This window comes from Balaenoptera physalus (assembly GCF_965194825.1).
Source record: "Balaenoptera physalus genome assembly, chromosome: 14".
Taxonomy (NCBI): domain Eukaryota; kingdom Metazoa; phylum Chordata; class Mammalia; order Artiodactyla; family Balaenopteridae; genus Balaenoptera; species Balaenoptera physalus.
The window spans coordinates 87,987,681-88,002,848 of NC_138893.1; the positions used below are offsets into that span (position 1 = coordinate 87,987,681).

At 34.2% G+C, this 15,168-nt stretch overlaps 1 protein-coding gene across 14 annotated transcripts in view; it reads left to right on the forward strand.

The window, feature by feature from the left end:
• The window catches only part of RUFY2 (RUN and FYVE domain containing 2), a 50,223-nt gene that overhangs the window by 2,928 nt on the left and 32,127 nt on the right, over window positions 1-15,168 (forward strand). For 10 of the 14 annotated variants that reach the window (XR_014253304.1, XR_014253305.1, XM_082424470.1 and 7 more), the window contains 6 exons: window positions 3,133-3,250; window positions 8,375-8,476; window positions 10,204-10,327; window positions 10,521-10,582; window positions 11,414-11,479; window positions 14,250-14,319. Coding sequence is in view for 12 of the 14 variants with exons in the window: in XM_082424470.1 (XP_082280596.1) it covers window positions 3,133-3,250; window positions 8,375-8,476; window positions 10,204-10,327; window positions 10,521-10,582; window positions 11,414-11,479; window positions 14,250-14,319 (542 nt within the window). In the remaining 2 variants the exon portion in view is untranslated. The remainder of the gene's footprint in view (window positions 1-3,132; window positions 3,251-8,374; window positions 8,477-10,203; window positions 10,328-10,520; window positions 10,583-11,413; window positions 11,480-14,249; window positions 14,320-15,168) is intronic. The other 4 variants (XM_082424469.1, XM_082424472.1, XM_082424475.1 and 1 more) reach the window with 2 other exon arrangements.

A 15,168-nucleotide genomic window follows, 5' to 3' on the forward strand; every position in this document is an offset into this window, starting at 1 on the left:
TAACAGTGGATATTGTATTCATCTATACATTTCATATTGAATTATTTTTATGTGTTTGTATTATATTACTGTTCTTTTACTTATAGTAACTACTTTGATCTCTGGTTCATATGATCAGAGCTGTGTAGAGGGCTATGTAAGAGTTGTGTACTAAGGTGACTATTAAAAAGGAAGAGAAGCTTGCTTTTATGTTGGTATACCAGAAGCCTGGGTAAGTTGGAAAGTTCTTTTTTTAAAAAAATTTTTATTGAAATATAGTTGATTTACAATATTGTGTTAGTTTCAGGTGTACAGCAAAGTGATTCAGTTTTATATATATATTATATATGTATATTTTATATATCTATATTCTTCTTTAGATTCTTTTCCATTATAGGTTATTACAAGATATTGAGTATAGTTCCCTGTGCTATACAGTAGGTCCTTATTGGTTATCTATTTTATGTATAGTACTGTGTATATTTTAATCCCAAACTCCTAATTTATCCCCCCCCCCTTTCCCCTTTGGTAACCATAAATTTGTTTTCTATGTCTCTGAGTCTATTTCCCTTTTGTAAGTAAGTTCGTTTGTATCATTTTTTTAGATTCCACATATAAGTGATATCACATGATACTTGTCTTTCTCTGACTGACTACTTCACTTAGTATGATGATCTCTAGGTCCATCCGTGTTGCTGCAAATGGTATTATTCCATTCTTTTTTATGGCAAATATTCCATTGTGTATATATACCACATCTTCTTTATCTATGCATCTGCTGATGCACACTTAGGGGGAGTTTCTGACTATGGCACATGAGAGTAAGGGTAAATGTAAAAAGCAAAAGAAGAGATTTACCTAAACATGGTTTTAATAAAATGTACTTTAAACTGAGAAGGAGCCTTGGCATTGAAATTTGAGAAACCCTATATGTGATGTTATTAATGTATTCATTTTAAAATTAAAATTTTATATTTATTGAGATATAATTGACATATAACATATTAGTTTAATGGGTACAACACGATTCAATATTTTTATATATTGTGAAATGATCAACACAATAAACCTAGTTAACAGCCATTACCACACATAGTTACAAGATTTTTTTTCTTGTGATGAGAACTTTTAAGATTTACTCTTAGCAGCTTTCAAATATACAATACAATCTACAATACAATAACTGTAGTCATTATGTACATTACATCCCCAGGACTTCTTTTATAACTAGAAGTTTGTACCTTTTGACCATCTTTACTCATTTCATCCATTCCCACCCTCCAACCCTGGCAACCACCAATCTGTTCTGTGTATCTATGAGTTTGGTTTTTTTGTTTTTGTTTTTTCAGATTCCACTTTTTCTTTAATTAGAGTTAAAATAATTTTAAAAATTATATATAATAGTGAAATATGTTCTTTTTGTACATGAATCAAACAACATAGAAGCACATGGAGCAAAAACATAATTTCCCTTCATTCCCTTCCATTCATCTCTCTAAAGGAATCTTTGTCATTCTTCCAGCTCTTTTCTGTTTTTCTTTCTTTCTTTTTTTAATTGAATTATAGGTGATTTTTCTTTTACTCTAAATAAAATCATGCTGTATTATTCTGTGACTTTCTTTTTTTCCCTATTTAAAAAAAAAAAACAATGGTATGGTTTGGAGATTTTGCCATTTACATAGAGGTCTTTATCACATTTTTTTTTCTTTATCACATTTTTAATGGCTGTAAAATATTTCATAGTATATGTATACCATGACTTATTTAACTACTTTCCTCTTAATGTACACTTAGGTGTTTCCAGTTCTTTATTATTAAAATTATGCTGTAAGGACATCTTTGGATATATATGTTTGTACACACATGCTATGATTTCTTTTGGATTCCTAGGAGTAGAATTATTGGGTCAAAGGATATAGGCAACTGATGTCTGTAAAGGCTTCACTGATTAATCAAACAACAGTGAATGTGTTTGTTTCCCCACATTTTTGCCTACTCTTGATATTCTCAGTCTCTGAATACTTCTTTTAATACATCAGGAAGTCAACAGTCTTATCTCAGGCCTTTAGTTTTAATTTGCTTTTTGAAAAACTTCCTTTTTATTAAAAAAAAAATAATAGCAGTGACATAGGTCTTTATTTTCCCCCAGCCTGCTGAAATGGAATTTGCCAAATGATGGCCACGATAGTTACATTTTAAACTCTTTTCTGAATATATTTTCCTTTACTTCCCAAAATATCATGAGGCATATCCTAACAGTCAAATGCCTATCTTGATCAACCATTATAAAGCTACGTTGTGCTGATTGATTTTTCTCCCCCAGGGAAAAATTGCCTATCTTGCTGGCTTTTGGGTGGTGCTTATGATAGGCACACTGGATCTACAGGAGATCTGGTCAGTATTAGAAGGAAAAATAGTGATTTCATGGTTTTATATTACCCAAATCTCACATTCAAATAAAAGGAAAAGTAAAGTCACAGTTTTTTGTGTTTAAAAGTAAAATAACTATTTGTCCTTGGTTTATTGAATAAACTGGTAAAGATCAGCCTGCTAGGGCCACCAGTCTTATTTTTGTACTGGTAAAGAATGAGCCTATGGGACTTCCCTGGTGGTCCAGTGGTTAAGAATCGGTCTTGCAATGCAGGGGACGCCGGTTCAATCCCTGGTCGGGGAACTAAGATCCCACATGCCGCAGGGCAGCTAAGCCCATGCACTGCAACTGCTGAGCCTGCACACCACAATTAGAGAGCCCGTGTGCTCTGGAGCCCTCGCGCCACCAACTACAGAGCCCATGCGCTGCAACTACTGAGCCTGTGCACCACAGCTATCGAGAAGCCTGCGCAAAATAAATAAATATCTATAAAAAAAAAGAAAGTTTAAAAAAAAAAAAGAATGAGCTTAGTTGTTCTTCTACTTTAATTACCTACTTGCTTATTTCTGATATGGAAAAATGACCAAGGTGCATATTTCTGATAGGGAGAATATCAGAATCCTGATGAAAGGCTCCTGATCAACAGGGCTGTGTAGTGATAAGAGAGGAAAGGTCTCTGAATAATTGTATGTTAAGTTAGAAATGTTGAAACTAAGTATTTAACATGAGGTTACTGCAGTTTTGTAAGTTGAAGTTACATGCATTATATTTTCTTTTTAAAGTAAGAAAATCATTTTTGAGTTATAACAAAACTATATGGGGCCCTTTGGAACTGGTGGAGAAGCTGTACCCAGAAGCAGAGGAAATAGGAGCTAGTGTCCGGGATTTACCTGGTCTTAAGTAAGTAATCTTATTACTTGTTCTTCCCTCACTGTAGAAGTATATTTACTGTTCCTTAGAAGTACCTCACAGTCTAGTTTATTATCTTCTCGCAGCCTTATGTAGCCTTCTTGCATTCTCTTCTAATAAAATTCTGTTTATTCTTTATGGCTCAGCTCAAATTTCATTTCCTTTATGAAATTTTTCTTAGCCCCTTCAATAAGAATTAAGTGCTGTTTCTTTTATACTGCTATCATTATAGTCACTCTTACATCACTTACTTAAATTCTGAATTGTATTGCAGGAAATAGGCAAGTTCTTTTAAGATAGGATGTATCAATTATGCATTTCTGTTTCCTGAGTATTATGCTAGTTTGCAGTAGTAGGCAGTTGTACTATTTGAAGACTGATTTAAGCTAAATCCAGGGCAAAGGCTCAGGAGATTTGAGTTCTCTGATAAGCCATTTATGTACCACAGGACTTGTGCAAATTACTTTTTTTTATTCTTAAAATTGGGATCTATATTGTCATCTGCCTGTTTGACTAGATGACGGTGCAGCCGGCCCTCAATATCTGTGGGTTTTGCATCTGCAGATACAACCAACTTTGGATCAAAAATATTCAAAAAAATTTTTTTCAGAAGGTTTCAAAAAGCAAAACTTGAATTTGCCACACCCTGGCAGCTATTTACATAGTATTTACTTTGTATTAGGTATTATAAGTCATCTAGAGATGATTTAAAGTATATGGGAGGATGCACATAGGTTATATGCAAAATACTATGCCATTTTATATAAGGGACTTGAGTATCCATGGATTTTGGTATCTGAGGGTGTCCTGGAACCAATCGCCCACAAATACTGAGGAAAAACTGTATACGAAATGTCCTAAAAGCTTTATGTTCTAGCTAGTGACTCATGAGTGTTGAAAATTTTTTGCAGGTTTTTTGCTGTTAAGGCTAAGGTCTTATGTTCTTCAGGGTGTGATTAAGATAGAAGAGCTTACTTTGGTTTATCTTAATTCTTGTGAATGAGATAACTTTTTTTTTTATGCTTACCATTTTTTGTCAGATTATCAGTTTGCTTTCTCTTAGCTTTACAATTTAGGGTTTTATATGTTATAGGGAATATGGTAGTGTTTTCTGTTATCACAACATCCAAATGTTTGCAAGTTGTACTTAATTGAGTGATAAAAGTAAATAGCTACTATTCATTGAGTACTGTATCAGGGTAACAGGATAATTGTTTTACATGAATTATCTCCTTTAGCGCTTAAATCAACCTTAGGGTAGAGATTATTATCATGATAATTGTATAGATGTGAAAAGTAAAGATCAAAGAAGTTACAGTTAATAAGTGGCAGAGCCAGGATTTAAACCCAGTTTTTAGAATTAAATAGCAAGTGATGTTCACACTTCATATTTCTTATAATGGTATATAAGGTGTAGCAATTTTTAACAAAGAGAGGAAAAGGGGACTTTAACTCTCAAAAAGAGAAATATAAGATTTGGTTTCATTTTAATATGAAAATACATGTTCATATTGTTTTTAAAAAGCCAAACTCTACAAAAGTAAAAAATGTTTTCTGAAAAATAGTATTCATTAAAATGCTAAGCCTGAGGTGGGTGGGTGATAAAAATAAATAAATAAATAAAATAAAATAAAATGCTAAGCCATAAGAAATTTGTTAGCTGTTTGAAGTGAAGATTAAGTTTCCTCCCACATTACCTGACACAATGTTCTCTGCATAAGAAAACATAAAAGTGTGAATGATATATTTCTCTTTAAAAAAGTCATACATATTCTGTAAAACTTGGTTTTATTTTTACTAATGATAAGAATTTGGATAAGAGAGATATGAGATTAAATTTTTTTTAGCAAGAGAACAAATCCACACTTTTATTTATTTACTTTTAAATAAGTTTAAATCCTTGAGGGGTATAGCATCACACGGATTCTGTGTCCAATGACCTTAGCAGGAAGGTTGCTTCAGAATTTGGTGCAAACCATGCCACTGTTACCATGAGCACAGGTCACCTTTCCCCAGATGGCTGGTTTTGTTCACACAAGGAGTTTGCCACAAGGAGTTACTGTGTTGTTTTTTGCTTTGTACACATCAGCACATCTCTTGCCTAGACAGAATTAGTTTTCATCTTGAGCACAAACACCTTCAGGTTTTTTTTTACATCTTTATTAGAGTATAAATGCTTTACAGTGTTGTGTTAGTTTCTGCTGTACAACAAAGTGAATCAGCTATATGTATACATATATCCACATATCCCCTCCCTCTTGTGTCTCCCTCCCACCCTCCCTATCCCACCCCTCTAGGTGGTCACAAAGCATCCAGCTGATCTCCCTGTGCTATGCAGCAGCTTCCCACTAGCCATCCATTTACATTGTATATATGTCAGTGGTACTCTCTCACTTTGTCCCAGCTTCCCCTTCCCCTCTGTGCCCTCAAGTCTGTTCTCTACATCTGCATCTTTATTCCTGCCCTGCCACTAGGTTCATCCGTACTGCTTTTTAAAATTCCATATACATGCGTTAGCATACAGTGTTTGGTTTTCTCTTTCTGACTTACTTCACTCTGTATGACAAATTCTAGGTCCATCCACCTCACTACAAAAACTCAATTTCGTTCCTTTTTATGGCTGAGTAATATTCCATTGTATATATGTGCCACATCTTCTTTATCCGTTCATCTGTTGATGGACATTTAGGTTGCTTCCATGTCCTGGCTATTGTAAATAGTGCTGCAGTGAACATTGTGGTACCTGCCTCTTTTTGAATTATGGTTTTCTCAGGGTATATGCCCATTAGTGGGATTGCTGGGTCATATGGTAGTTCTATTTTTATTTTTTTAAGGAGCCTCCATACTGTTCTCCATAGTGGCTGTATCAATTTACATTCCCACCAAGAGTGCAGGAGGGTTCCCTTTTCTCCACACCCTTTCCAGCATTTATTGTTTGTAGACTTTTTGATGATGGCCATTCTGACCGGTGTGAGGTAATACCTCATTGTGGTTTTGATTTGCATTTCTCTCATGATTAGTGATGTTGAGCATCTTTTCATGTATTTGCTGGCCATCTGTATAGCTTCTTTGGAGAAATGTCTATTTAGGTCTTCTGCCCATTTTTGGATTGGATTGTTTGTTTTTTGTGATATTGAGCTGTGTGAGCTGCTTGTATATTTTGGAGATTAATCCTTTGTCAGTTGCTTCATTTGCAAATATTTTCTCCCATTCTGAGGGTTGTCTTTTCATCTTGTTTATGGTTTCCTTTGCTGTGCAAAATCTTTGAAGTTTCATTAGGTCCCATTTGTTTATTTTTGTTTTTATTTCCCTTACTCTAGGAGGTGGGTCAAAAAGGATCTTGCTGTGATGTATGTCATAGAGTGTTCTGCCTATGTTTTCCTCTAAAAGTTTTATAGTGTCTGGCCTTACATTTAGTTCTTTAATCCATTTTAAGTTTATTTTTGTGTATGTTGTTAATGGTGTGTTCTAATTTCATTCTTTTACATGTATCTATCCGTTTTTCCCAGTAGCACTTATTGAAGAGGCTGTCCTTTCTCCATTGTATATTCTTGCCTCCTTTATCAAAGATAAAGTGACCATATGTGCGTGGATTTATCTCTGGGCTTTCTATCCTATTCCATTGATCTGTATTTCTGTTCTGGTGCCAGTACCATACTGTCTTGATTACTGTAGCTTTGTAGTGTAGTCTGAAGTCAGGGAGCTTGATTCCTCCAGCTCCAGTTTTCTGTCTCAAGATTGCTTTGGCCAGTCGGGGTCTTTTGTGTTTCCATACAAGTTGTAAAATTTTTTGTTCTAGTTCTGTGAAAAATGCCATTGGTAATTTGATAGGGATTGCATTGAACCTGTAGATTGCTTTGGGTAGTATAGTCATTTTCACAATATTGATTCTTCCAATCTAGCAGAATGGTATATCTCTCCATCTGTTTATGTTATCTTTGATTTCTTTCATCAGTGTTTTATAGTTTTCTGAGTACAGGTCTTTTGCCTCCTTAGGTAGGTTTATTCCTAGGCATTTTATTCTTTTATTGCTTCCTTAGTTTCTCTTTCTGATCTTTCATTGTTAACCATAAGATCATCTCGATAGATGCAGAAAAAGCTTTTGACAGAATTCAACACCCATTTATGATAAAAACTCTCCAGAAAGTGGGCATAGAAGGAACCTACCTCAACATAATAAAAACCATATACGACAAACCCACGGTAAACATAATTCTCAATGGTGAAAAACTGAAAGCATTTCCTCTAAGATCAGTAACAAGACAAGGATGTCCACTCTCACCACTCTTATTCAACATAGTTTTGGAAGTCCTAGCCACAGCAATCAGAGAAGGAAAAGATATAAAAGGAATACGAATTGGAAAAGAAGAAGTAAAACTGTCACTGTTTGCTGATGACATGATACTATACATAGAAAATCCTAAAGATGCCACCAGAAAACTACTAGAACTAATCAATGTATTTGGTAAGGTTGTGGGATACCTTCAGTTTTAAGAAGAGCTGTGCGCTCCCTCTGTCCCAGAGACACTGCTAATAGCCAGCAAAATGGCCTGGTTCACAGCCTTTCAGACAAATTCGTTTTAAAAGTTCTGTTCCCATCAGGCCTCCACATTAAAGAGGAGATTTAATGTTTTAAATGACAACTGGATAAAAGAAACATTTGAAAAATAGCAAGCAGTGATTCTTTCTAATTAGCATCTAGATACCTTCTTAGCTTTGTCATGATTTTTAAAATTCAGGTATAATATCAGTTATTTTTTGAGAGCATTATATTGCCTTTATTGATGCATTTTGTAGAATCATATTTAGAGGGCTAAGCCTATTCTGATAAAATATTTCTTGTGGAAATATCCTCACTATTTAGAGAGTCATTTTTTCCAAGGCATAAAATGATACCTAGATGTCCTGTAGGTGCAGATTTATCTTAGAGACTTAAAAAGCTCCCAGGGATTGGTTTGCATGCTCAAAGAGCTGACTTGAAGCTCTAGAAACTAAGATAAACCCATGATAAATTGCCTTTTTTCTTTATCAATGTGTACTTCAACAAAGGTAGAAGATGTAGTCTATAATCTTTGCACTGAGGCTCTTTTCTGACTGTTGGGTTTTGCTTTTCAGGACCCCCCTGGGTCGTGCAAGAGCATGGCTTCGGTTAGCCCTCATGCAAAAAAAAATGGCTGACTACCTGCGTTGCTTAATTATTCAAAGGGATCTCTTGAGGTATTACCATTAAATCATGTTCATTTTCATTTTTTATTTCATTTATATACTGTTTCCCAAAAAGGATTGAAGATATAATATGAAAGGATATGTAAAATACATTACGATGGCATAAAATAAAAGGAGGAGCAAAATGAGATAGAAAAGCATGGTGGGGACATAACGTGGATCAAGAACTAGCCTAAAAAATGAATACTGTAAGATTTTTATTGGCTGACAAGGTGGAAATTTATATGTCATATTTCTAAGTTTTAATTTTTTCCTAAATTACAGTTAGTTCTATGAATAAAAATTTGTATTGGAATTTGGGGCTTTAATTCAGGAGGTTTCTTTTTAGATCTTGAATGTCCAAACTACTGCTTTGACTGTATTGTGGGCGCTTGTTAAACTGTCAGTTTAAATTGAAGGCCAAATGTTTAAGACAGACTTTTCAAAGCAAGGATATCAGTTCTCAAAGGGAGTGGGCCCATGGCAGCCCCTCTATTCGCTTGTTCTCTTAGAGTGCCTCTGTGATATTTTGGAGAATCTGGTCTTTTTTTTTTTTTTGATGTTTTCTTTTTTTAAATTTATTTATTTATTTTTATTTTTGGCTCCATCAGGTCTTCGTTGTGGAACGCGGGATCTTTTTTGTTGCGGTGCTTAGGCTCTTTGTTGCAACACGTGGGCTTCTCTCTAGTTGTGGCGTGTGGGTTTTCTCTCTGTAGTTATGGCGTGCGAGCTCCAGAGCATGTGGGCTCTGTAGTTGTGGTGTGCAGGCTCCAGAGCGCGTGGGCTCTGTAGTTTGCAGCACGTGGGCTCTCTAGTTGAGGCACATGGGCTTACTAGTTGTGGCCTGTGGGCTTAGTTGCCCCTCGGCACGTGGGATCTTAGTTCCCCGACCAGGGATCAAACCCTCATCCCCTGCACTGGAAGGCGGATTCTTTACCACTGGACCACCAGGGAAGTCCGTGGTCGTTTTTTATTTTACTTGTGATTCCAGTTGTACATCTTGGTTTTCCCATTTGTTAAATGAGAATGACCATGCTTTAAATACCTTCAATTTCTCAACGATATTCTGAAGGTTAATTAAGGTGATTAAGTAATATACATGGGACTTCTTGAAGAAGGCATGAGACAGTGATAAATAGTTTTCTGAGTATTAGTTGTCAAGTCTTAGTTTTTAGGCTGTCCTATTTCTTTCACAAGTCTCTTGTTTGAACATTTTTTGGGATCTAGATATCCATAAATATCTTTAATGCTTATCTATTAAGAGCACTTGCAGTAGATATACCAAATGCATTGACTTGAAAATGGACTTGAAATGTTTCTTATGTTCATTTCCCCACATTAGTCTTTATCGTAAGCGTCTTAATCAACCCTGGGATGAAAATTCAACTGTACTAAAAAGTATCGTAATCAGATCAGCAGCAGTCACTGTATCTTTTGAGAGTCACAAACATTCCAGGCCTCAATGATGCCCCCTTTTTTTTTTTGTAATCTCTGTTTGCTTCTCTTTTCTGTCTCTCAAAACTCCTTTTCCTCTTTAATCTCCTTCAGTCCGTTTCTTTTATGTTTTCTTTATAGACATTTAAATCTCAGAAATTTTAAGTTATTTGCATATAGAAAGGCTAATTTCAAGTTACCTAATTTATATTGGTTCCATGCTTGTAATAAGGTATTGAGATTTTAAAATTTAGTTTTCAAAATAAATTTGTAATTTAAGATTTTTATTATTTTAATTTTCACAGTGAATTCTATGAGTATCATGCACTAATGATGGAAGAAGAAGGAGCAGTAATTGTTGGGCTGCTGGTTGGCCTGAATGTGATAGACGCTAATCTGTGTGTAAAGGGAGAGGATTTAGACTCACAAGTAAGTGAGAATGACTAGTGCCAAATGCAGAGTGTTTTCAGTTTGTACTGTTCCTCTTTGATCCAGGTATTACTGTAAGTTGTAAACAGTGCTGTTAAACACTAGAGAAAAATTAGGGATGAAAGTCAGTTGTATGTTAAAGGTACTTCTAGAATTTCCACCCTCTAAATAAGAATAACTTTATTTACTTTAGGTTGGAGTGATTGATTTTTCCATGTATTTAAAGAATGAAGAAGATATTGGAAATAAAGAAAGGTATGATTTTCATAAGTTATTTCACATGTTGTATTTTATATGTAGCTCTTTACAAATCAGTATGAGGTCCATCTATTTGCAATGTGGTTTTTATTTCCTTTTATTCTGTGTAGTTCCTGCTTTGTTTTGTTTTCACTTCCATTTACAAGGGTTACAAAGCAAAAATCACTTAGAAGGAGGTTTTAATCTGAAGTATGACTTTTGGTCATACCAGTAGTTCGGAGACCCATTTTATTTTTTATTTATTTATTTTTTGGTTGTGCTGCACGGCTTATGGGATTTTAGTTCCCTGACTAGGGATCGAACCTGGGCCCTTGGCACTGAGAGTGTGGAGTCCTAACCACTGGACTGCCAGGGAATTCCCCGGAGACCCATTTTAATAGTCAGCTCTGTTTCTGTGATAAAAAGAAATGAAAGCTTATTATTCATAAGCTTACAAATGCTGGTTTATTTTAAGATATAATGGCAATCATATCACAATATTAAATGTATTACATTAACATGTTGTACATCTTAAATTTACACAATGTTATATGTCAAATATATTTCTTAAAAAAATAAATGCAAAAAAATTTTAAAACATACTAATGGTATTGTTTAATATTAGCAAGTAGTTTATTTAACAAAAGTTACAGTTATTTAGTACACAGCTTGCTGCTATATGATTATAAAGATTCTTGAATTTTATTTTAAAGGCAAGATAATGTTGTTTTACCATTATGGTTTAACAACAATTTTAGATGATTTAGATCTTTTGTGTTTTTTTTTGTTTTTGGTCACCCAGTAAATACCTTTCCAGTTAGCACAAAGCTACTTTTTCCCCTCCTCTAGGAATGTTCAAATTGCTGCCATATTAGACCAGAAGAATTATGTTGAAGAATTAAATAGACAACTGAAGTAAGTATTATGGACACATGGATACTTAGTACATTTTGGATGCTGTCTTAGGGTTTTTTTTTTCCCCCCCTTCAGGTCATCTTAACCCTAATTCCTTTTTTCTAAGCATCTTTGAAAAGGGGTTGAGGGGATAGAGAGTGAATGGAAATTGAGAATACAGAGAATTATTGGAAATAATTGATTTTCAGCAGAAAATGAGTCATATTTTTAAATAGAATCTTCAGAGACATTTAAAAATAGAATTTCAGACTTATCCCTCTACCCTTGAGAAAAAAAGGCTAGATAGGGTGAACGTTTATATCATTTTGGTGGTTCAAAAATTCATTTTTCCTTCTTCAAAGGACTTCACGTGTCAGTGTGACTGTCATCTTCCATGGTGGAAGTTTTCTCCTTACAGTGTCACCTGGTCATTGAAGCTGTTAGTGAATACTCTCTCTGGGAAGAATTTCTGAGATCTGTGTGTAAAATAGTATAGTATAGTTCTGTCTAGTAGAAATATAATGTGAGTCACAAAGGTAATTTAAAATTTCTAGTAACCACATTAAAAAAATAAAAAACATGAAATATGAGACATTTTATATATTTTGTTGTACTGTCTTCAAAATTCAATGTGCATTTTACACTTACAGCACATTTCAATTCAGAGAAGCCACATGTGGCTTATGGCTGCCATACCAGATAGCACAGGTATAGTGAATAATATTTACTACATTGTTAGAAACAGACTGTTCTCATTAACTAAGATGAATAATTCAAAAATGGCTATCTCTGGGTGATATTATGAATAATTTTTAAATTTCTTTATACTTTTCTGTATTTTCTGAGTTTCACTCAATAAACATGCATTACAATCAGAAAATACAGTTAAACATTTTCCCATTTTAGAAAAAGAAACTAATAAGTTGTAGCTCTTGCTTTCTCTCTGAAGTTAGAGAGAGAAGAAAGATCTTATATCAGTGTCTTTTTTTTTTTTTATCATGGAGTTTTAATAATTGGTATCATAGGAAATATATGCATATATATGTGTATTTTGTAATTTGTATTTCTGGGATTGTATATCTGAATGCAACCTTGTACTGCTTATTTATTTACTTTTAAATTTTTATTCACTATTTGGGAATAGGTAATATATTCACATGGTTCAAACTTCAAAAGGAACATAAAATGAAAAATTTCCCTCTTTCCTGATCTCCAACCATCTGGTTTCCCTCTTTGGGAGTAATTAATACACTAGGTTCTTGTGTGTGCCTCCAGAGATACATAGGGTAGCATACTTTTTACACTAGTCTGTTCTTTACTATTCTTACTCAACTGTTTGTCTTTAGAGTTTATTTCATTCAGTTAAGAAGAGCTTAAGCAGAAGCTAACACACCATTGTAAGGCAATTATACTTCAATAAAGATGTTAAAAAAAAAAAAAAAAAAAAAAAAAAAGAAGAGCTTTCTCATTCCCTTTTCAATTATGTGTATTACTGAGTTACAGCAGTACTGGTACCTTACTTTTGTATGTTTTATGTATTAAATTTTTTATTGTTTGTCTCTTTAGAAAGTAGTTCTTGTACATTTAGAATATTTCAAAAGTATAGAAAACAGAAAAAATAGAACTCACTTATTATCCTTCACTTAAAGAAAACAACTGTTGAGGGTTTATTGTTTTTAAAAATGCTTTTTGATTATTATTTTATTGATTCTCACATAAAAGTAAGGCAAATATCATTGTCTGATTTTATAGATAAGGAAACTGAAGCTCAGAAAGGTTTTACAACTTTGAAAGTGACACAATTAGAAAGTAGAAAAGCAGGGACTATAAACTTGGTCTTCCATCTCCTAGTCCTGTACTTATTACATATCACCATCAGGATACCCTTGTGCTGTTTGTGAAAAATTCAAGTTGTTTACCTAAGAATGATTGTATTTTAAAAATGATTTAATATGAATAGAAAAACATTTTTCTTGTTTCATCAGTTAAACTAATATGCCATTACTTATTTCTGAGGCTAGTATAAAATTTGTTGAATCTATTATAGATTTTACTGTAACGTATACAGCATATTTCATTTTATTAGAGAAAGTTTGAGATGGTAGAATCAAGCAGGCCTTGAAAAACGACTCAGTAAAATGTACGGTAATGTCCAATCTTGATCGATTTAAGTAAAAATGCACAGAACAAATTTGTTCATGTACTGTAACCTGACTTTTGACTCTATCCTTGAAAGACGGGTGATTGCTTAGCTGCAGGCTGATTGGATACCTGATGCTGGGTGTCTCATATTCACATTTCCCAAACCATGGGTGACTTTGGAGGTCTTTAAGTTATTATGAAAGTGGAGAGGGCGAACAGATGGAGCTTGTGTTGAAGACCACTATTTACAAGCTTCATTAAGCCACTTAATTATAAAGTGGACATTTAAAATTCATCGTAAATTTAAAATAGTTTTAAATTTAGTTTTAACAATATTTAGTAATCTTTGTGTGGAATTTTAATTCCTAAATGTTATAAGTTAAATGTAAGAAGGACCCTAAGAAGACAGAAAAATATAATGAACAGCATCAAATGGAATTTTAATAGAAAATTTTATTCTTTTGCTACAGATTTTATTGCTCTGTTAGTCAGATCAAGTTCTCCAACTTAATGAAATTTCCCACAATCAAAAATTCAGACAGGGCAGTTGGTGCATGTCGGTCAACATGATGAGTCCAGGATAACATACTTTTTCTTGCCGTTGTGAGTTTGTGTGATTCTGAATGAGTTTTTTCTTTATTAATTTCAGCAGCACAGTCAGCAGTCTCCATTCAAGAGTTGACTCTTTAGAAAAGTCAAATACTAAGCTGATTGAAGAGGTATTGTCACCTAGCCATGGATAATTGCCTTTCATGGACCTAGTATTGGTGATCCTTTTCCATTTTAAGTATGAATGCATTAAGCGTGCACGCACACACACACACAAACACATTTTCATCATTATGATGGAATACTTACAGTATAGTTGTAATTGATGATCATAAGTTCTAAAGAAACCGTGTATTCTCTGGCAAATTCTTAGGTGAATCTGTGAATTGTTTGAGATACTCAACTTCTGGAAATGAGCCCCAAAGATGAAATGCATACAACTCTTCTATAAATAAACCATGAGTCTCTTTTTTTAATCTGGATGACCTGTATCACCTATAGTTAGAAATTACCATTAAAATGATCCTGTCTCCCGTGTTCTCCTATTCAGATTACTTTTCCTTACAAGCATCACTCCATGATCATGTATGCTCTTTCTCCACCCTCCCATGTGTAAAACTCATCCCATGTGCTCTGGTTTCCTGCATTGTTGAAGTAGTTGTCTGGTGGTTGCAGAACCAGAAATTTATCTCAGCTCTCTTTTTTTTTTAACTTTTTAAAAAAACTTCAAAAAAAATATTTTGGCCATGCCGCACAGCTTGTGGGATCTCAGTTCCCCAGCCAGGGATGGAACCCGGGCCACAGCCGTGACAGTGCCGAATCCTAACCTCTAGGCCACCAGGGAACTCCTTCAGATCTCTTTTTAATACTATTTGTAAAGTTGCTTTTGAGATAAGTTTTGTTTTTTTTTTTTAATCTATCTAACCATAGAATTATTGCATTCCGGACTTCCTTGGTGGCTCAGTGGTTAAGAGTCTGCCTGCCATGCAGGGGACACGGGGTCAAGCCCTGGTCCGGGA